The sequence below is a fragment of the Schistocerca americana genome, chromosome X (assembly GCF_021461395.2).
Source record: "Schistocerca americana isolate TAMUIC-IGC-003095 chromosome X, iqSchAmer2.1, whole genome shotgun sequence".
In the NCBI taxonomy this organism is placed as follows: Eukaryota; Metazoa; Arthropoda; class Insecta; order Orthoptera; family Acrididae; genus Schistocerca; species Schistocerca americana.
This window is the reverse complement of record NC_060130.1, coordinates 524,232,169-524,256,520: the sequence shown is the minus strand read 5'-3', so window position 1 is coordinate 524,256,520 and position 24,352 is coordinate 524,232,169. Positions and strand designations below refer to the sequence as shown.

The window sequence follows — 24,352 nt, the reverse complement described above, 5'->3', positions numbered from 1 at the left end:
CACGTTCAAGCTTCTGACATTCCACGCCCCGACTCGTAGAACGCTATCCTTTTGTAGATTATTCAATCTTTTTCTCATGGTAACCTCCCCCTTGGCAGTCACCTCCCGGAGATCCGAATGGGGGACTATTCCGGAATCTTATGCCAATGGAGAGATCATCATGACACTTCTTGAATTACAGGCCACATGTCCTGTGGATACACGTTATGTGTCTTTAATGCAGTGGTTTCCATTGCCTTCTGCATCCTCATGTCGTTGATCGTTGCTGATTCTTCCGCCTTTAGGGGCAATTTCCCACCCCTAGACAAGAGAGTGCCCTGAACCTCTATCCGCTCCTCCGCCCTCTTTGACAAGGCCGTTGGCAGAATGAGGCTGACTTTTTATGCCGGAAGTCTTTGGCCGCCAATGCTGATTATTTATCAAAATTTAGGCAGTGGCGGGGATCGAACCCGGGACCGAAGACGTTTTGATTATGAATCAAAAACGCTACCCTTAGACCATGGATTATCTTCATATTAACCTTAAACCGCACTCATGCATCATTCATACTGCTAAAACACGTTTATAACATTTTACATACACAAAAAGATATAATAACACTTTATGACAATACTAGAACAGTTTATGAAAAATACTCTAGTGGGCACAGTCAAAACTAAAATCACAGTCCCCCTATCCAATATTGTCCTCTATCGGCTGATACATAAACTACGTGCACATCCAGTCTCGCGTCACCACTTAACCGCCTCCAAGGCAGGATCGGCATACTGCGCTACGCCTCACTGTCACTTTATAGCAATTACTTCTTCTCAAAAGAACTGTCATAAATCCAATTGATCAGAGATAATCACCATTTCATAGCCATTAAATCCTATCACCTCTGACCTCTGTAACCAAAATGTTAATTTAATGAGAAGTCAAATTTATAACTGAATCTACTTCCCAAGAATCTAGTTACATTTATTGCCCTTCGTCGTTCCCTTTTTAACTTTAAAATTGCCTTCCACGAACTTAGTTGCTTCTTCCCAAAATAACCCTTTAATATTTGGTCACTAGATTGCAGATTATTCTCTTGCCAAAAATCTTACACATTTTCAATCGCCAAGATTTAAACTTGAACTATAGTTGAATTTGGTGAGAAATTCCTCTAATATGATCTTTTCAAAATACTTTATAAATTACAATATTGATTCTGATAAAGTCTACTCACCAAGCGGTGGCAGGGAATCACACACACAAAAGGATTTAAGTTTTACAAGCTTTCGGAGCCAGTGGCTCCTTCTGGCAGAAGAGTTGAAGGGGAAGTAAGAGGGCTGAAAGAAAAGGTCTGGAGAGGCTGAGGGAAAGGGGTACAGTTTAGAAGTTACCCAGAACTCTGGGTCAGGAGAGATTTGCTGGATGGGATGAGAAGGAAAGACTGATTGTTGGAACTGCACCAGACGAAATTTGAAAACCTCCAACAGTCTGTCTTTCCTTCTCATCCTGTCCTGTAAGTCTCCCCTGACCTGTGCTTCTTTTCTAAACTGTAGCCCTTTCCCTAAACCTCTCCAGTCCTTTTCCTTCATCCCTCTTCCCCTTCAACTCTTCCACCAGAAGAAGTGTTGCCCTTTTGTGTGTGTGTGTGTGTGTGTGTGTGTGTGTGTGTGTGTTTTCCCCTGCTGCCTCTTGGTGAGTAGATTTTTTTATATGTCCATTTATATTATCAATAATTGATTATTTTTGTTGTTACATTATTGATACTGCCAGATTTCACGAAAACACTTTCTCATCACAGTTCTATTGGCATAACACATACACCATGTTCATGTGCACAATACACATTTCATGTATAAATGCTAACATATCAAAAGTTTATTATTATTCTTGTTGTTGTTGTTAAAATATAAAACCCACAGAAGGAACTCGGTGCTCCAATTCTCAAACGGGTAGCCTCCGACTGTGAGATGGAACTGTGCTGTTGGTTTTTGTTTTGAATTCTTACAGCTCTGAAGATGCTCTTCACTAAGCTGCTGCTGTTTCTCTCATGGAACAAAGAAATAACAAGTTGTGTCGACACAATTTTGAATACTTCACATAAAATTTTGTAATAAAAATTCCATTCTTAACTAACTCATCATGTATCATTGAAGCTGGTAGAACCAGTACCAGTAGTGACTTTCATTTTGTATTCTATAGCACTACATCAAGTTGCTTAGATTCTACTCTACCCCCTCCCGTGTCATGAATAAACAGGTGAGGTAATTGCCTATATTAACAATAACCTGTCTGTTATTAAATTCTATCCTGCAGTTAGTGTACCTGGACACATAATTAGTCTTTCCATTTTTACTACTTTTCCCGGATCTGATGCCATCTATGTCTGTGCTTATGCTTTTGATGGATCCTCTAGCCCATTGTTATTTCTTCCGAAAAATTTTCCATTTTAGTCTGTGCTCCTAGGCAGAGTCCAAAGAGTGAACCTTACTTCAAATTATACATAACCATATCTAAAATAGATTATAAAATTAGTAAAAAGTGAGTGTGTAATTGCAGTGTTGTGGAGTTCAGTTTACTTTTTGTGTGCATTAGACAAGAAATCACATAGTGACATGTTTTTTATTTTTATTTTCAGTGAACTGTCAATGGACATTTCCAAAAAACTTTCTTTTAATTTTGTAAGGAGATAGGGGGAATTGGTGGTGATGCAAAATGAATCTGTAATCCATTTTTGTGGTTTATTGCATTTCTCAATTTCTGGAAAGTATTTTAAAAACTGACACATGAGATTTTTTAGGTGGCATTTCACTGTTTCCAAAAGTCCATCAGCAAGCCTAACGTCATTTTCCCATTGTTTTCTAACACAGTTGGAGCAACTGCAATATCCTCTTTATTAACACAATCAATCCAAAATAAAAATCCCTTTACTTTCTCATAAGCCTCAAAAATATAATCAAAACCTCGGAGTTGAAGGTTGAGCTTTTTAAATTTGTTGAATACAGGGTGCGTCAAAAAAATGTATACACACTTTGAAGCTTCATAGAAAATTTATTTCCTGTTCTACAATGTTAAATTTCTAAATGGAAAACTTAAAGTCCAATTAGAAAAATAAATGTACTTTCCAAATGTGATTAATGTTCAAACTGGTGGCCTTCAGCATCAATAAATTTCTGAGTACGAGTCACCACTAAGCATTGTTAGGTACGTTTCTCCAGTAACACTACCTTCAAAGTGGAAAGGCCCAATGAGTCCCCTTGCAGACAAACCACACCACACATTTACACCAGGCAAATTCACAGCCTTTTAAACTGTTATGTGAGGATTATCATGAGCCCAGTACACACAATTGTGCCTATTGACAGTTCCATTGAGTTTGAATTGGGCTTCATTCGGCCAAATTATGCTACGCATAATTCCCGGTTCACGTCTCACCATCTCCTGAACCCATTCACAAAATTCTAACCTTCGATCTGGATCGTCGTCACTTAGCTGTTGCACCAGCCTTGGAATGTACACACGAAACTTGCCTTTCTTCAGAATGCGTAGCACACTACTAGCACTTACATTACTCTCACGTGCCGCTTGCCGTGAAGATTTTTGAGGCGAACGCTGAAACAGTTCCAAGACCGCAGTTGTGGAATCATCACTTGTAGCTGTACGAGGTCTCCCTGATCGACCTTTATGCACATCACACACCGTTCCATGAATTTCGAATTTGTCTCATGGACATGTAATTGTTAACCTTGAAGGTGGTTCTGTACCATACTCATTTCTCCACTGTCTTCGAACCACAGCTACATTCTCAAACTTCCAGTACCACTTAATTATCTGCTTCCATGCTTCAAAGCTCAAACGCACGTCCGCCATGTTGCAGTTACTTCCTTGCCACTGCTGCCACCTGTTGAAGAAACATAACATTCCTTTCTCACAGATATTTAACCTTGTAGAATGGGAAATAAATTGTCTATGACAGTTCAAAGTGTGTATACATTTTTTTGACGCACCCTGTATATCTGCAAATAAGCTCGCTGGGAAATCCGCTTTCCATCTTCAAAATGCTTAACCATATCAGATTCCAATTTTGTAAGGAATCATTTTACCTCATTTTTAAGTCCAGAAAGACAAGTCAGTATGTGCCCTCACGATAAACAGTGTACCTTGGCATGCAAAAACATTTGTGTTTAGCTCCTAACTCCACACACTTTTGAAATGACAGTAATTCAGTCCACATGACATTATTAAATCAACTACTTTTATAGCAGTGTTCAATACTTTGTGTAAAGCAGGAGTTATTTTTTTTTTTTTTTTCACAGCCATATTTTCTTTGTGTATAATGTAATTTTCCCAAATTATATTGTGATGAATATCACGAATATGAGCAATAAGATCACTTTTTACCTGTCAATGAAGCAGCAGCATCTGTGGACAAACTTACACACCAGTTCCATGACAAACTTACGCACCAGTCCCATGACAAACTTAATTTTAATCTTATAAAATTGTAGAGAGATTAAAAAATTTCCTCTCCAGAGTTGTATTTTGATAATTGTATATATCCTAGAATTTCATCAGCATCTCAGAATTTCGAACGTGTATAAGTAGTTCAGCTTCATCAGACACGGCCACCTGTTCATTGATTTGAATGGCAAATCTTTTGTTCATTTTATTATTTTCTACTATTTGATCAACAATATCTTTGCCGTATCATGAATTCTATGCCCTACAGTTGTCAGAATTTGGAGTTATATTTCATTACTTTAGTGGAATTTTTGTGTAACTTTTTCTGTTATAATCAAAGAACCAGGAATAAGAAGAGCTGATTTATTTTTTGCAACTAGCAACACCTACTCATAGATTTCTCCAGTACCAGCTTTGTCATTTTTTAATACATTTTAAATTTTATTGAAATTTTCTACTATGCACCTGAAAAATTTTATCGACTTGTATTTTTTGATAGGCGGAACTGGTTACCAAATGTTGGTGACATAGGGATGGGTTCATAGAATTATTCGACAGAGTTTGGTTGTAAATAATTCAGAGGGGAAGTAGTGCAACACACATATTTGATACAAATCCATATTTAATGTAAGATTCACTGTAATATCTGTTTGTCACATTTCTCGGGTTTTTTGACTTGCTCATAGGTGGTTCAACTTTAACACTGTTTTCAGTGATGCCCTTTGATAGAACACACATTGTTTTTTTACTGGTGGTGGTTGAACACTACTATTACTTGTATAATTGATTTTATATTTTCCTCCTGTAACAAATTTATCCATCTTACAAAGAAAGTTAAAACATATACCGCAATAATGAAAATAAATTCAGCAGTGATAATCTGAAAGTTAGTTCACAAATATAAATAATGAGAAGTGAGGCCTGTGAGTAAAGAAAACAAACCTGCACATAAGTCATGAAAATACACTGGGTATGGAAAGATTGTAAATCAGTCAGTAATGTACATTTGGAGACACTCTTATTGTTGGCAGTGTTTTGAAACAAACAGTATAAATCATTAGCTAGTGCAGCTGTAAAACATTATTGTTAGGTATACCAGTAGAGTCAGTAAAATGGATTCTTGGATAGAAGACAATTCAGATCCCTCTGGCTGTAATAGTTTTTATTATTTGCGATAATTCAGGAAACATATTACAGTATACTCATAGTATGTATATTTTAAATTTTGCATACCCCCTATGAACTCGTCATGTACCCGTGGGGGTATGCGTATGCAGGTTGAATATCACTGCTCTAATTCTTCCAGCATAAATATTTACTAGTGCACAGGATGTGGTATAGCCAACACACTATGAGTGAGTTGTAGTTATTGTGAGGTAGCAATGTATATGTTAGTCAGTCTTTATATAATTATTTTTTAGTATCAAAAGGAAAGTTCACTTGAGTCAACTGTCAAATTCAAAGCAGGATGGCGTGTCAGTACTTACATTCAGGGGGTGGCATTTCAATTGCTGCTGAGAAACACATTTAAAAGTATTTTAAAGCAGAAAAAATGTTCCAGCTCTCAAACATGTTAATTCCTTCCTCATATACCGCTCACTTAGACCTCAGGTTGCGGGAAACCCACCTGTTGTGAGGGCAATTGGAGACAAATTTTCTACTTTAAAATGCAGAAATTAAAGTATTTAAAATTTCACTTCCTGAAGGTATGTACTTGCCAGCCATTGTCTTGTATTTTTGCTGTCTCTATGTAATGGTATGCAATAAATGGTCAGTTGTTCCACTACCTAGTACACGAGGCTGTACCAGCATTTTCCGTGTTGAGCTTAATTTTCCAAGTGCCCCTTTCCAGGTTTGTGCATTTACTCGTAAATGTTTTGACCCCATCATTCATTTTTCCAGTGTTGGATTTCTCCTATCTGAAAATTAATGTTCATTGGTAAGTAAAAAAGAAATAGTTTCTAAAAGGTTGGTACCCATGATAGCCCTTCCTTTTTCTCCTTTGTTCAAACAGGGATTTTCAAGGTTGCTACCATCTGCCCCTTGTTAGCTTTCGGCCTCCGAGAAGTACCACATAGTAACCAAATAAAAATATATCTTGGTGATATACAAAGAAAATGCTACTCTGTACAAATTTCAGATGCAATGTAAAGTGACAGTGAAAAGTTAACCAGGATGGGCAAAGACCTAGTGGAAGCCACTAAGCCTCAGGAGATGATATTGATACTTCATTGTCAGGCTGTGTGAGCATGTAAATTTGCGTAAGTTGTGATTTTATTTGCATTCGTTGTGGGAATTGAAAAAAAATTCTATGAGATTGTGCCATATTCCATCTGAATTGAAGTGATAGCTGGCATTTGTAATTTTTTTTTCTTGGTAGTGCTACCTGCAGAATTTGTTTGCTGGTTTGTTTGTTTCATGGTCCAGGTGGTACTTCTGTACATTAGGTGCTGTACTGGTCCTTAAGTATTACACATTTTCTTCCACTAAAAAAACAAAAAATCAACTAAAAACAATGTTACATAATAGTGTATTATCACTACATTGTGAAACACACAGAAGTTGTGTAAGAAGAGATTAACATTAATTATTTACAAAAAGAAGTCCATGATAAAACCAGTACAGTCATATTTCTGATCTTAATATCAAGAGAACTATCACTTAGATCCTAAACTCTACGTCTCGTCCTTAAGAGACCCGTCCAGGGTACTGTGCTTCATGAGCACTACAATGCCACAGACCTATCTACCAGCTACAACCTATGCCTCTTAATTCAACTCCATTACACTCCCTAACATACTCTTGTCAGAATTCCCTAATACCAAATACATTCCCCCATTATGCCGTAAACTGGTTCTGACAGTTATCTTAGGTAGATTCTCTGCTATCATGCTGATTGAACCTCGAGGGACTAAGAATGGTATACCGATGATGGCGTAGCCAGTGACCCATCTCTTGTGGTATCTTTTATGCACATTAGCCAAATTTCTTGCTGTACTTCCTGTATGTCCATCACCATTAGAATTGTTGTTTGATGTACCTACTCTGTATTTGGTGTTGTATGCATATAACTTTCATGAGTTATGTTTTTCTCAGCAAACTTCTCAACTACATTAAAAAATTGCTAAAAAGATCCATTGTATTGCTGGTAATTCAAGAATTTTCATTCGACTAAGTGTTATTAATATTCTTTGTTATTTTCTTTTTCTTATTTTATAATGTTTTAAATCTATTTGATTTTATTGTGTGAATTTCTTGTGAATCTGTCAGTTTCCAACATTGTGGCACTTTTTGTTATGCTCCACAGTCATGCATTATACTTTCTAAAAATCGATCAGTTGACAGGCTTTATTGCTCATTGTAGAAATGCTGTAGACTCTCATTTCTAAGCACATGACCTCTTTTTACACTAAGAGTGTTTCAGTTGTTTATGTAGGTTATTTTTAAATTTCTATTTTTAAGTGGGAAAGCTACAAGAACAACCCCAGAAGTGAGGTCTCCTATTTTTAGGGGACATAGTGAAATTGTTAATACGGTTGTTGGTGACATTCTTGAGTCCTGTTTCTTTCACTCCTAAACAGAAGCGCACATCACTTGAATGTTACTTGGAAGCTCAGTCTTGGTTTGACAGCCATTCAAAAGGGGGCTCTCATTGAATGCTACTATCAAATGAGATGTTAACAGTTATTCAATTTTTGAATGCAAAAAGCATTAAACTGGTTGAAATTTATCACCTGTCACTGCGAAATCCATTTGCAGCTTTGAATTACAGTACACCAGCTCAACAAACATTTTAAAAACATGCAATATGCAAAACAAGCTACTGCAGGAGCGGTGCCGGCCTAGGTGGCCGAGCGGTTCTAGGCGCTACAGTCTGGAACCGCGCGACCCACTGCGGTCGCAGGTTCGAATCCTGCTTCGGGCATGGATGTGTGTGATGTCCTTAGGTTAGTTAGGTTTAAGTAGTTCTAAGTTCTAGGGGACTGATGACCTCAGAAGTTAAGTCCCATAGTGCTCAGAGCCATTTGAACCATTTGCAGGAGCGGTAGGGGTCAGTTTCCAAAGGGGCAGTCGTGAAGGTTGTAGAAACCATGCACAAAGTTCAGAGGATCACTCTGGATGCTCACTGAATTTTGGTTCCTGGGATTTCCTGAAGCATCATCTAAAGGCTTTTAACAGATAAATTGCAATATCTGAAGATGTGTGCAAGGTGGACACTGCATACCCTGACAGAAGACCACAATGGCAGTGAGTTGATTCTTCCTGCGCATTTCTTCACCGCAGTGCAGTCAAAAAGGTCAGCTCCTTGGACTCGATTGTCACATGTGATAAAAGCAGTCATTCCACTTCATGCCTGAGCTGAAACAATAGTCATGTGGTTTGTGGCATCCCTCTACACTCAAGCCATGAAAATTCAAACAAACAGTGCCTCCCAGTAAAGTCATGGCAATTGTGTTTAGGGATCAGAAGTGGGTACTGTTGGCCGACATTCTGTCTGCTGGGACAACAGTGAATGGTGATAGGTACTGTGAAACACTGAAGAAACTCGAAAGGGCAATTCAGAACTGGAGAAGACGAATGTTGACCAAGGCCATAAGCATTCTCCATGAGAACGCCCACCTACAGTTCGCCTGTCAAACCGTCAGTCTCATGCAAAAACTTTGTCATCCACCCGCCATACAGTCCAGACATGGCACTCAGTGACTACCACCTATTCCAAAAGTTGAAGGAACATTTGTGTGAATGGTGGTTCTGCTCTGATGATAAGATGAAAGATGAGCTTCACCGCCATGTCCTTCAGGAAGTGTTGAGCTTGTACGACATACGCATTGTGAATCGTGTATAAATGCTTCGACTCCCTTTTCGCTGTAAAATCCAGTTGATCTAGTTCTGGGCGTGGTTGGTTTGCTGTTCTGTGATTAATTACTTTACAAGTGGAACCTTGTGGTTTGGCTGTAGTAGTATTCTACCTCTACCTTAAGTATATGTGTTTCTGATTTGTATTGATGCTGAAGGACATTAAGTATTATTTAATTGAAACTGGACTTCTGTGCAAGAAGTTTCTCATGTTTGGTAATGCAACTTGATTTCTAGGTTGTAAGAGATGAACAGATTCATTACCTCAGTTCTTGCACTCTGCGTTTTTTTTTTACAGTTTATGTTAAAGTACCTACAAATGAACAAGGTTTTGTCGTCTTTTTCTTTTTTAATGTACATATCCTGACACAAAGAATGTGGAGCACCCAGAAGTAGTAGTTGGATGTCAACAGAACTTTTCCTACACTTGCACACGATTGTCAGGTATGTAAATTCTCCATGACAGATAGAACTGCATTAATGTTGTTTGTGTTCAGTCTTTTTACCAGGTCTGGTAGGGTATATAAGGGGCATGAACAGCGTCAGAAGTTGAGTGATCACTCTGGACTCCATGCAACGTTCTGTTCCATGCTGCACCATTGGTGCAACAGCCGGACTAGGAAATTGCTGCACAATGCGTAGGTTGCTGTTAACATCACAACACAAACAATTGCATTTGGAGTGGTGCTATGACTGGGGAGCATGAACTACAGATGCATTGCATTGTATTCAGCAATGAATAGTGGTTCTGCATTACCCCAAATGATTATTGTTGGCTAGTATCGATCTTTGGAGAGGTCCTATTTTTCAAATGTTTTGAAGAGGCACAGCAGTATTATTACAGGCATTATAGTGTGGGGAGCCATCGGGTATGACTGTAGGTCACAGCTGGTAGTGATTTAGGAATGCTAATGGTGCAACAGCATATCATGAACATCCTGTGTCCTCATGTGTTGCCTCCGGTACAACAGTATGGTAGTGCCATTTTTCAACACACAGTGCTCATCCACACATGGCACATGTGCCTAGGAAGCTTCTGTAATGGTGAGGTACACCCCTGCCCAGGAAGATATTCAAATCTGTCCCCCAATAGAGCATGTGTGCAACCAGCTTGGATGTCAACTCTGTCTCGCAGTAGCAGCTGCAATTGCATATACCATTTCCAAAAATTATGGGCCAGCTTGCCTTCTGAAAGGCTAAAACGATTTCGACACCCTTTCCAACTGAATTGGAGCACACAATTAGGTCATAGGTGGGTGCAATGTCATACTAATAAGTTGCTTCTTTGTAAAATTGTAGCAGCCAAATACTAGCCAATTGTAGCTCTTTATCAAGTGCCACTTGTTTGCTGTGTTGCCAGTTCTGTCAAATATAGCTGGCAGCACACCACCTATATGCCCCCCCCCCCTCTCTCCTGCATACCACTGCAATCTGTCAGTCACAAGAAGAGTTACAGACACAAAGTAGTTCTACAGTACTCCTTTTTCAGTGAAGATGTAGTTTCCACCCCTCTAGAATTGTAAACTGCTAATTCATAGGTAAAGGAAACAAAAGAAAAATTCGGAGTAGGAATTAAAATCCATGGGGAAGAAATAAAAACTTTGAGGTTCGCCGAAGACATTGTAATTCTGTCAGACACAGCGAAGGACCTTGAACAGCAGCTGAACGGAATGGACAGTGTCTTGAAAGGAGGATGAACATCAACAAAAGCAAAACAAGGATAATGGAATGTAGTCGAATTAAGTCAGGTGGCGCTGAGGGAATTAGATTAGGAAATGAGACACTTAAAGTAGTAAAGGAGTTTTGCTATTTGGGGAGCAAAATAACTGATAATGGTCGAAGTAGAGAAGATATAAAATGTAGACTGGCAATGGCAAGGAAAGCATTTGTGAAGAAGAGAAATTTGTTAACATCGAGTATAGATTTAAGTGTCAGGAAGTCGTTTCTGAAAGTCGTTTCTGAAAGTCGTTTCTGAAAGTCGTTTCTGAAAGTCGTTTCTGAAAGTATTTGTATGGAGTGTAGCCATGTATGGAAGTGAAACATGGATGATAAATAGTTTGGACAAGAAGAGAATAGAAGCTTTCGAAATGTGGTGCTACAGAAGAATGCTGAAGATTAGATGGGTAGATCACATAACTAATGAGGAGGTATTGAATAGAATTGGAGAGAAGAGGAGTTTGTGGCACAAATTGATAAGTAGAAGGGACCAGTTGGTGGGACATGTTCTGAGGCATCAAGAGATCACAAATTTAGCATTGGAGGCCAGCATGGAGGGTAAAAATCATAGTGGGAGACCAAGAGATGAATACACTAAGCAGATTCAGAAGGATGTAGGATGCAGTAAGTACTGGTAGATGAAGCAGCTTGGTCAGGATAGGGTAGCATGGAGAGCTGCGTCAAACCAGTCTCAGGACTGAAGACCACAACAACAGCAACAACAATTCATAGGTCTCTAATTTACTGTCACTGATTTATCCTCCCTCAACTATTACTCAATTAGACACTTGGCATAATCATTTATTAATTCATTATAAGTATAATTTCAAATTAATTTATTGCATGGAGAATGAACGTTTTGATGGATAAACATAGTAATGTATCATTTCTCAGTATTGCGTGGTTGAGCATTTACCAGTGTTTTTCTTTTGATTCACAATCTTTTTCATGTCATCTTCTTCTGTACGTAAGCGTACCACCATTTTTATGAAATTAGTGTTGTGTGATACTTTTATATACCAAAGTCTTTCACTATGGGGTCATAAGGCGTATATTTGTCTTTTTCAGCTAGCACATCTGATTTTTCACTCCCATCAGACCATATTAGTTTCTGACTGTTTTGCAGATATGAGTAAACACCTTGAATATTACAGACACCAACCTAGTTAAATGCACACCATCTTCTTATAGGCACCGTAAATTTAGAAAATTATTCACATCTGTGAAGACTGCTCCAAGGTTACCATATTCACTCACTGATCTCGATTTTGTGTTATTGCTTAATTATGAACCTTGATCATACATATACACTTCTCGTTTAATGAACTAGGTTTCTTGTCTCATGAATAATTTCGTCTTTACTGCTACATTGAAGGCTGCTAACAAAGGTAGGAGCACATGGAGTACGTTTACAGATATGTGTGTGGCTTGAAGACTTCTTAAGTAGTAGAACCCAGTAGTTGTCCTCAATGGCAAGTGTTCATCAGAGACAGGGATACTGTCAGGAATGCCACAGGTAAGTGTGATAGGACCACTGTTGTTCTCGATATCCATAAATGCTTTGGCAAACAGAGTGGGCTGCAATCTGCTGCTGTTTGCTGATGATTGTGTGTTGTACAGTAAGGTGTCGAAGTTGAGTTATTGTAAAAAGATACAAGATTACTTAGACAAAATTCCCAGTTGATGTGATGAATGGCAGCTAGCTCTGAATGTGTAAACATATAAGTTAATGCAGATGAGGAGAAAGAACAAACCTGTAATGGTCAGGTACATTATTACTTGTGACCAGCTTTACACGGTCAAGTTCTTTAAATATCTGGGCATAACGTAGCAGAGCGATATGAAATGGAACAAGCGTGTAAGAACTGTTGTAGGGAAGGCAAATGGTCAACTTCAGTTTATTGGGAGAACTTTAGGTAAGAGTGGTTTACCTGTAAAGGAGACTGCTTATAGGATGCTGGTGAGACAGATTCTTGAGTAGTGCTAGAGTGTTTGGGATCCATTCTAGGTTGGATTGAAGGAAGACATCAAAGCAATTCAGAGGCAGGCTGCTAGATTTGTTAGCAGTAGATTCAAACAACACTAGTGTTATAGAGAGACTTCAGAAACTCAAACAGAAATCCCTGGAGGGAAGATGTTCTTTTCGAGAAACACTATTGAGAATATACAGAAAACTGGCACTGACTGCCAAACTATTCTACTGCCACCAACATACATTGATTGTAAAGACCATGAAGATAAGGTGTACAAAAAAATGAGGGCTCATATGGAGGCATATAGGCAGTCATTTTCCCCACACACTATTTGTAAGTGGAACAGCAAAGGAAATGACTAGCAGTGGTACAGGGTACCCTCCACCAAGCACCATACAGTGGCTTGTGGAATATTTGTATTGATGTAGGTGTAGAAAGACATGTCTGCAGTAACTTATTTTGCATTCTACATAATTTTGAAATGTTTGCTGAGCTGTTGCATTGTAATTCAAAGTTGCAAATGCTGTTTTTAGTTGCAGTTTGGGGTGGTACCATTATTCAGAAGCAAAACAGAAATTTAATCATGCTTAACAAATTGTCCCCCATATCGACACGGAGGAACCTGCTTGTGATCTTAGTTGTCACATCCATAACGAGGAAAAAAAAAAACATAAAATTAAATCTCTACCCATGTACCCATAAACAATATACCTACACTAATAAATAAGAACCTGAAAAAGAATATGTTGCCCTTAACTGCCAATATCAAAATATGTCAATAACAGACAACCATAAACTCTTCAAATATTGGTATCACTAACAGCAGTCAGAGACTCCAGTGGCACTAACACCACCCACAAATGTTTCAGAATCATGAACATCCCACACTAGTGTGTGTCACCGCATACTCCAACACACCCTCTGCAGACCCAACACCTTTGAAATATGCCACACCAGCAGGATATCACACAATACAGATATGTCATGGGTCAAAGCAAACAAGTGGTATCTAACACTTGAGTTGACTCTTGCTGCACTGTTATATTGGAAACATCTTAATAAAATTGTTGATATAGCTGTCTGTGTTTCTGTTGCTTACAGGTGCCTGGTGACAAGTAAACATGATCATCTATGTAACATCCACCACAGTTGACAGGAAGTGCAACTCAAAGCATTAGATAACCTGTAAAAGCAGTTTCACTATGGATGCAGTAACTAAACACAAAGAAACACTGCTGTGAATATGAGGATGTCAGAGATCTATAAGTAATTTAATAATGATCCAGTGTGATTCAGAAAGTGACAGTGATTGAAACATTAGTAAAATCTTTGTGCTACAGTAATTACACTTTGCAGTTAGAATGTGAATGGAATGTTCAAGTTAAAGTCAGTGTGATGTGTCCAATACAGATGATTTGCTCTCAACCAACTGACATGCTATACAGCTGTAAATATATACAAGGTGTTTCACTAAATGTGTTTGCCTCTGTAAGTTACGAAGTAATAGGCAGTGGAAATATTTATTGCAGTAGGTCACCATAAGGAATGTTACACTGTCTGCAGAGCTGTGAAGATAGTTTATTGTGTTATTATCCAAAGAGTTACAGCAAAAATATACAATTTTTTAATTGGAACGATAGTTGTTTCTATCATGCATTGGAATCAGTAACACCAGCTGTATATACATCAATTTAAGTTAGATTCCTATCACTTTTAATTTGGTAGCTACAACCCTTCAAAGTTTCAGGCACAGATACCACACACACTGCGCATAACGCAACGCACCTTCTAGATGTGGTGTGGCTGAGTTGTAATGTCGCTGGTATCACGGAGCGAGAAGCTTCCTCGATGTGCTGTTAGACTGCCGAGTGTCACCGCACACGGCCCTATACCTGACAGTTCGAGCCACACAAACAAATGGGGATCAATATACCACAGTTACTGGCATCGGATGAATATGGCATGTACGAACAATGAGTACGTTTACATGTTGCTGATGCTCGGCGAGTGCCGACACGATGCCACTGAAGCAGCCATGGCATACGCTGCGAGATATCCTAGGTGAAGAGATCTGGCAGCCATTACGTTCTTATGGAGTTGGTTTTGGCTGCAGTACACCACGATCCACATGCCGTTGCTGCAGTCGCTGGTGTCAGTCTCACATCTGTGTGGTGTATAGTACATGCCCACAGGTTTCACCCGTACTGCCTGTCACTGACCCAGTAGCTGCATGGGAATGATTTCCGTGCAAGAGTTACATTCTGTGAATGAACCGTGCGTAATTTCATGCTGGAGTCTTTGCAAGGTGTTAGTTCTCAGATGAGTCCACGTTCACAAATTATGGTACAGTGAATCGCCATAACATGCACTACTGGGCCACAGGCAATCCTCGGTGGGTACGACCTGTCGACCGGCAATGTAGGTGGTCTATTAACGTATGTTGTGGAATCGTGGGGATGAAATCATCGGTTGAGACTACTTCCCAGGTACACTGACAGGTGAATTATATTGCGCGTTTATAATTGACAGTTTGGGTGGTCTCCTTGAACGTGTGTGTCTACACATGAGAGTCCGTATGTGGATGCAGCACGATGGTCACCCAGCCCATTCTGCGCACACTGTTGTGGAAGAACTAAACAGCAGGTTTGTGGGAAGGTGGTTGGGATGCCATGTTCCTCATTCATGGCCTGCAAGATCACCCGATTTAACACCATTAGATTTCCTTTTGTGGAGATATGTAAAGGATCGTGTTTGTCACTGAGCCCACATCCCCAGATGATCTGAAACGGCACAGGATGCATGTTGCTCTGTGACACTGGTGATGTTACATCTCGTCTGTAGATCCTTTAGAAGGCACATTGCATTGGCATTCAGGAACATGGACACACATTTGAACATTGAATTAACTTCCCACCTCCAGAACATCCATCACCCACAACACAGCCATGTATTATGTACAACGTGTGGTATCTGCCCCTGAAACTTTGAAGGGTTGTAGCTCCCAAACTAAAAGTGATAGGAATGCAATTTAAATTGATGTATACACTGCTGGTGTTACTGATTCCATTGCGTGATAGAAACAACGATTATTCCATTTAAAGAATTGTATCTCTTTGCTGTAATTCTTTGGATAACAACACAATAAACGATGTTCATAGTTCCGCAGACAGTGTAACGTTTCTTATGGTGACCTACCACAATAAATATTTCTGTTGCCTATTGCTTCGTAACTTAAGGAGGCAAGCACATTTAGTGAAACACTCTGTACATACCAAGCTAACAGTTAATCTTTTGGCAATATTGAGCAACAACAGATTAACTTGTAAGTTATTTTGAATGAAGTGTAGGCAATGGTAGATACATCTAAATTGAATTGTATAGAGGTAGAATAATGCTGGATTACACATGATTGTTGACTGTATTGAATAAGAAGCTCATAAGCTCATACAGAGATTGCTAGGTTCCTGTGCTGGAAGTTGCTTTGTGTAACAAGTCCTCTCTTACTGTAAAGTTTGAGAATATTTGAGCATCTTCTATTTGTTGCAATAGTTCTCTCTCTTGAAGACCGGGATGTTGGAATAAGCATTAGTATTGTGAATTTGTTTGACCCCTCACCTCCCTCCGTAGTAAATGCCCAATTCCATTGAAAAACACTGTAGATGCTTCTTTAAATGGTAAAAAAAGATTTATTATTAACTAGACAGCATGATGTTCATCCTTATGCTTATTTAATATCTCAACCTGATAATTACATATATGGCGGACCTGATAATTAAATATTTAAATTTTTCAAATGCCTGAGCTTGGGTCATGCTGCTGTTGTGTGTTTAACCTATGTGTGGGGCTTATAACCTCCTAGCTCAAATAGGAGTGGAGATACGGACTAAAACGTATTTTTTCCAGTCTATGATGTATAGGTTGCACTGCAAGACAGATTTGTTGTGTGGGAACAGAACCAGACTGCCAAATCGACCTGGTTTGCAGGTAAGTGTACATGTCAGGGGCAAGAAACTGTTTTGTGAGCCTTGCCATGTAAGCTAATCTGCATGACAGGTGTGTTATATTGTAGTATTGATCAGCTTTATTGACCTGCTTTGCGTGGCACCCTATTCATCAGGGGCAAATAATTGAATGAAGCAGGTGGGAGATATAGAGAGGTGGTGGGCAGGTGGAAGAGGAGGAGGCAGAGATGGAAAGAGGAAGGGGGAGGAGGATATGGCCAGAGGGAAGGAGAGGAACATGGTTAGAGAGAGGGGACAAGGGGAGAGAGAGAGAGGGGGGGGAGACATATACAGATGGATAAATGTGAGACAATGAGGTGGACAGACAGACAGGCAGAGGGAAGAAGAAGAGACAGAGAGGGGTAGGAGGGGATGCGTTAAATACATGTCTCAAATGTATATGCGGGCAAAGCTGCAGGAAGAGGGCTAGGAAAAAAAAATTGTAAAAGTTAAAAACATGTCAAAGCAGAAGTTTAAGATTTGGTAGCAGAAGTGGAAGAGAGAGTTCTGCCTGCCAGGCACCAGGCAGACACGAAAGGTGGAATCCCTAGATATTTTTCATAGCCTCTCAAGTTCTTCAAATTAATTATTGCCTGTGAGAGTCCTTAGAGCACTTACTTGTGAAATACAAAAGTCCACTGTTCAAGTCCTGTTGTAGAATCCAGTTTTAATCTGCCAGGAAGTTTCAAATTGGCACACACTCCATTGCAGACTGAAATATCATCCTGGAAGCAATTCCCAAGGCTCTAGCTAACCAATTTCTCCACTATATCTTTTCCTCCAGGAATGCTAGTTCCACAAGGTATGCAGGAGAAATTCTGTGAAGTTTGGAAGGTACAAGTAGTAGTACTGCCAGAAGGGAAACTGTGGGAGTGGGCCTTGAGTCATGCTTGGATAGCATGCAAGGCTTCGCAAAAGTCTGTGCACCTAAGAGCAGCTCACAAAACCTCATTGGTCTGCTCTTCCTTATCCAGCCTGCAGTGGCCCAGTGAAGGATGCACTCCTTGATAGGCAGTACGTTTTTGTAGAAAAAAGAGTGGGGAATAATATGGTATTTTGGAATCCTAAATAAAACCAACCTGCTTGCAGAAAAAAGGTATTGCAGTACTGAAACTTCTTGGCAGATTAAAACTGTGTACCGGACCGGGACTCAAACTCGGGACCTTTGCCTTCGCAGGAGAGCTTCTGTAAAGTTAGAAAGGTAGGAGACAAGGTACTGCCAGAAGTAAAGCTGTGAGGACGGGGCGTGAGTCGTGCTTTGGTAGCTCATTTGGTAGAGCACTTGCCCTTGAAAGGCAAAGGTCCCAAGTTCGAGTCTCGGTCCAGCACACAGTTTTAATCTGCCAGTAAGTTTCATATCAGCGCACACTCCGCTGCAGAGTGAAAATCTCATTCTGTTGCATTACTTATTGAACACCCCTCATCATTTCACAGTTTTTTCTTGTAACACAAAACAACAATCATTTAACATGAATGAAAACATGCAGTTTCCCGAACAACAAATAAACCTTCTTCTGCAGTTGCCACGTCGTTGAGATTTATGGTATATAATTTTTTCACTAGACAAGTCAAAGTAAACAATGGTTGTTATGTTTCTGCATGCCTCTTAGGTAGTGCCAGTGTTGCAACATTTCAATCAATGTCAGAATTTGGTGAATGCATTTTGATGCTGAAGATAATTGAAAATTACTTTCATTATGAGGGGTTCTTCAACATGGCAGCCCAAGAGTTGGTGAATATTCAAACTAAACTTGACATTTAATGAAATGCTTTGCAAAGTGTCTATGTTATTGGACAGTCCTATAATATTGCTGGCTGAATATGTTGCAGTTGAGGATGATGTGTGTTCAGTGTCAATTATGATGGATGAAGACATTTTGCAGGTAGTTCAGAGCTCAAACTGTCACAGTGGTGTAGACAATAACAAATTTGGCACTGGAATTATCATTGCACTTTCTGCCCCCCACTACATAAGAAATGCCAAACATCATAAAAAGTGTGTACAGCTATTTTAATGCACAATCAAATGGTGAAATGAATAAAATGATGGGCAACATAGAACAATATGTTGAAAATTTGATGACTCATAAAGAAAGATATTGTTTTCAGAGAGCAATAAAAGTAAAAAAAAAAAAAAAAAATTATCGTATAGTGCTAGTAAATGCAATTTCCTTAGGAAATAAAAGTGGAAAGGAACTCCAACTACATGGACAAATCTAGAAAGTTTTTCGGGAATACTGTGAGTATTTTGGTATAAAGGACCCATGGTCTCCATTAGCTCATTAAAAAGTAATTACATTTTGTTTGATGTATTACCCCATTTATCTTTGCATCCGTACTGCACAGCAGTGTGAATGTCGGTAATATGCGTGGTGTGCAGAGTTGTAAAACTACCATAGGCTTCTGTACATTACCATAAGTAAGCACAGAGTAGGTATTTCTCCTAGTAGCTTTCATCAGCTTAGATTGTAACCATTTTCGTTACCTGTATATTAGGCGTGTTGCTTACCTATCATGTGTTACTTCATTTCGTTTGCTTGTTTGCATATACTGTCAGTCTCTTATTAGATTCCCACAGTAACCAGAAGTGGTGGACTATCTAGAAACTGACTGAAGATATAGTCCCTGCATAACCTATGAAACATTTTTGTTCTACATTATTATCCTTTTGTCTTTTACTTAAAAATACACAGTATGTATTGCAAAATTGAAATTGTCAATGTTTAATTCTGGTTTTATTTGAAAATTGTTGATTTTTAATGTGAAATGGAGGGATGTAACAGAAAAAAAAATACTGCTACAAGGTGCAATTTCCTTAATAAAAGTCATATCAAACATTGCTTCAATACTTTGTTGAGCTTATATACAACATGTTTCTGTTTTTAACAAATGACTCCGGAATTGTCAGTGTTAACAGGAAAGTCGTGCCTATGATCATGAGGAAGAATGACCTGTTGAATACAAAATAACAACAATAATTATGTAGATAATTTTTATTTTTGTGCATGCAAACTGCACTTGAGTCGTCATTGCTTGGGTTACAAAAAATGCTGAACTAACACGCTCAGCTAGTTTTTATTACTTATAAAATCCAGTTTATATTTTGTAAGAATATAAAAGAATAAGTGGAATAATACTGAACAGTGTGCAGTTCTAATAATGTGTAAAACAAACCAACAAAAAACAAAGAAGTCATTGGCTCCCCTTTTATCTCTCACAATTATTAATACATTAAATGTATTTGCAATTGCGAATAAGGGCAATCATCAGCTTAGAATGGAATGACAACAGTGACAATTTGTACCAGACTGGGACTCGAACCTGGATTTCCCTCTTATCATGAGCTGTCACCTTACCATTTTTCTGTCTGTGCATGTCCCACGGCCAGACCCAAACTTCCGTATGTCGTCAACCATGCATCTATGACCTGTAGCTGTACATCCATTATGTATATTCCTGTACAGGTCAGACGCTGTACTCGAAAGTCACTCTTGCCTGCTATTGGCAGAGAAATACAGTATTGCAGTGCCTGTGTTATTCTGGTTACAGTGCAAAATTCCTTCGGACATGCATACATGTCCAAAGGAACAGGCACTGCGGTGACTGCAGCCATTACGAAATACATTAAAAGTATTCACGACTGCATATAAGGGCAAGCATAAGCTGGAGAATGGAATGATGACAATGAAAATTTGTGCTGTACTGTGACTTGAACCCGGATTTCGGCTTATCACGAGTGGTCTCATAATCAATAGGCTATCTGAGCAGGACTCTTGACTATACCCTGTCAAAAGCATTCAAGATGTAAAGAATACAGTCTACTATGGTAATTTTGATAGGGATTTAACACAAGACACTAATAGATAGTGGAGAATAAAGTAGCAACTGAGCCAAAGCTCCTCACAACAAGTTTGAAAAGAATCAAATTTTCAGTCTGCCGTCATATTATGAAAACTGTTGCATGCAATTGGGTTAAAATGGAAAAGACATGCTAGCAACAGGAAAATTTTGATTGAGTACCTGATTGTTACTTAGCAAGCAAAATACTTCAGTAGCATCAGAACTTTCCATTCATAAAACAAGAACATTGTTTTAGATGAGTCTTGGGTGAACAATGGTATTACATGTAGTAAATGCAGGCAGAGCAAAAATATAATGGGTGTCACTACAAATACCAGGAGCAAATTTATCAGTGGAGCAGAACTGATTTTTGTAGAGCCTGAAACCCTAGTGATGTTTATCACAGGTAAATGAATGATATAATTTTGATAAGTGGGTATAGGAACAATTCCTCCTCCATCTACACATTGGTAGTATTATAATTTTTGGTCATATTCCTTATTATAGTGTGCAAGAAACAAACCACCCACAAAATATGCTGTTGAAATCACTATCATTGATTAACAACAAAATAATGATGTACCATGTGGAGGAAAAATTAGGTTTGAACTGATTCAGAAGTTTGAAAGTCCTGTAAAGAGGTACTGTTTTGACAAATTAGTGAAATGCCTTGGGTGCACAGTTCTCATATTTTCAGAATGAGATTTTCACTCTGCAGCGGAGTGTGCACTGATGTGAAACTTCCTGGCAGATTAAAACTGTGTGCTGGACCGAGACTCAAACTCGGGACCTTTGCCTTTCGCGGGGGAGTGCTCTACCAACTGAGCTACCCAAGCACGACTCGTGCCCTGTCCTCACAGCTTTACTTCTGCCAGTACCTCGCCTCCTACCTTCCAAACCTTACAGAAGCTCTCCTGCGTACCTTCCAGAACTAGCACTCCTGAAAGAAAGGATATTGCGGAGACATGGCGTAGCCACAGCCTGGGGGATGTTTCCAGAATGAAGTCCCGAGTTCGAGTCTCGGTCCGGCACACAGTTTCAATCTGTCAGGAAGTTTCAGTTCTCATATTAGCTCCATACTTGTGTGAACTGAATGCCACAGAGATAGTATGGGTGAAAACTGAAAAACGTATGGTACATTTCTGTAGATAAGCTGTTTGAAGCTTGCAATTGCATCTGCTATTGTAGCTGATGCAGAAAATTTTGGTTAACATGTCATCAAAAGAGAGAATATGTTTTGGGAAAAGAACAGGTTAATAGATGACACCATGTATGTAATACTCAAAAACTATGCTATAAAGATGTTACAGAAATTTAAAATTTTGTACCTATTAGCATTTTTATGTAATAAAATTTGTTTTGAACCAATATTTAAAAGAACTTTTCCCTTTTACTGCCATAAACCCAGAAACCGCACCCTTGATATGAAATATATGTGCAGTAAAATTTATTGTTTTTGGAACATAATAACTTCTTTATTGCAAAATCTGTGTTCCAAAAAGTTACAAATTTGTTTCAGATAAGGAGCTAAGACCTCCCTAAGATCACCACAAAAAGGTAAAAGAATGTGCTTAATACACATCTGTAACAAAAAGATGTATAATGTTGAAACTGATTTCTATTTTTCTTCAAAATTTTTGACATACATGCTTAGTCCTCTCACTCCTGTTTTCTTTTGATAACTTGGTTGACATCACCTGCAACATTTATCCCAATTTTTAAAATTAAAATCATTTAGAATTCCGGTGGCATGCTCTGTATTTTCACATGCACATTTATTCATCAGGGTTAGATATGTAACTCTGAGCAGTGGTTTACATTGTTTATAGAAAGTTTGTTATGTTCATTATTCACTTTCGTCGTATTACATTTACATCATGTTGATGAACAGTCCATATGGCCTTGCCGCAGTGGATACACCGGTTCCCGCGAGATCACTGAAGTTAAGCACTGTTGGGCATGGCTGGCACTTGGATGGGTGACCGTCCAGCCGCCATGTGCTGTTGCCATTTTTCGGGGTGCACTCAGCCTTGTGATGCCAATTGAGGAGCTACTTGACTGAATAGAAGCGGCTTCGGTCAAGAAAACCATCATAACGACCAGGAGAGCGGTGTGCTGATCCCACGCCTCTCCTATCCGCATCCTCCTCTGAGGAAGACACCAGTCGGATGGTCCCGGTAGGCCACTCCTGGCCTGACGACGCAGTGCTTTATTAACATGCCATGTACTGAATGTCCATCCACTGAGAGTAACACAAAGTAGGTGGCTCACAGTATTGTTTTGCATGAGTTCAGATATTCAATAATAGTATTTCATTGCATACCTTACCAACTTTCAGCATCATATCACAAATTAATATGTTGGTTATTGCCTCCTTGTCTTAACTGACATCTCTCAGCAAAATTTGCTGTTAGCTTTCTAAGTCTGCGTTACTTGCAGTCACATGCTATACCCAATTAATTGAAAGTTTTTCAGTTAATTAACCAAATACCATGTCCTCTTCTATAAATGTTGGAGTTATGTTATGAGATAGTAAATTTCTTGACTGAGTTACACAGTGGAAACTTGTAAATCCTCCATTGATAGGTCAGGTGTGCACTATACTTTGCCTGACAACTACCTCAAACTACTAATATGACAACCTACACACAAAATAAATATTCTAGGCATCTTAATAACAGAACCAATCATTTTGAAAGTGTCATCAATGGAGAAGGATTAGCAACAGTGTGCAGGAACAAGTCACCAAGGTAGCTTGGAAAGTAATTGTGTAAGACATCACCAACGTATTTCAAAGACAAACTGAGAACATTTTGTTCATGTCTGGCAAATATGGATTAATTGTGGTTAAAATTGAAATGTATGAACGGATGGTGACGAGGTAAGCACGTAGCAAGTAAGGTAATGAGATGGCAAAGACCCACCATGACTTAATGGTACCATTCATATTCTTTAACTAACTATGGTTTCTGCTGCAGGTGGACTGTGGTGCAAGCAAAATATAGTGTAGATACTTGTTCCAACAGAATGCAGGGTAACCTCAAAGACTTAGAGAATGGTATTCAGGGAAATTTGTTTTTTGGAGGCAACACAGATCATAGAATAGTAGGAAATTAGCAGTTGTAATTCTGGCAGGGGAAAGTAATATCAGTTACAGTTCCATTGAGTTAACATGTTAAGCGTGTAGTGGTTAGATGTGGAGGGGCCAGGATGACCTGTCAAGCCCTCAGGACTGCTGTCACCAGTGGGGTTGTAATGACATCAGTGAACATTGATTCAGAGTGCGAGAATGTGGGAACCAAAAAGTTGTTTGGTAATAGCACTGAACTTCAGTCAGAGCTCATAACAGGGATGTGGTATTATTTAACGCCATTCTACACTCCTTAGGCCCATATTTTAATGCCAACTTAGTCTGACAGGACTACACGTCTGCCAAAGATGTAGCTGTATGTGTCATGTGAACACAAGACTTTCTCATGGGATTTCTAAATTATTTCTGGCGAATGTCTGTGTGGTTCCTTCAACAAGGTG

At 39.0% G+C, this 24,352-nt stretch overlaps 1 protein-coding gene across 4 annotated transcripts in view; it reads left to right on the top strand.

Annotated features, from left to right (window-relative positions):
* Nucleotides 1-24,352, top strand: part of LOC124554783 (testis-specific gene A8 protein-like) — a 278,814-nt gene that overhangs the window by 95,289 nt on the left and 159,173 nt on the right. For 3 of the 4 annotated variants that reach the window (XM_047128432.1, XM_047128429.1, XM_047128430.1), the window contains one exon: nt 14,082-14,227. In XM_047128432.1, the coding sequence (XP_046984388.1) occupies nt 14,224-14,227 (4 nt within the window). In that variant the 5' untranslated portion in view covers nt 14,082-14,223. Of the gene's footprint in view, nt 1-9,589; nt 9,736-14,081; nt 14,228-24,352 lie in introns of all 4 variants that reach the window. The other variant, XM_047128431.1, reaches the window with a different exon arrangement.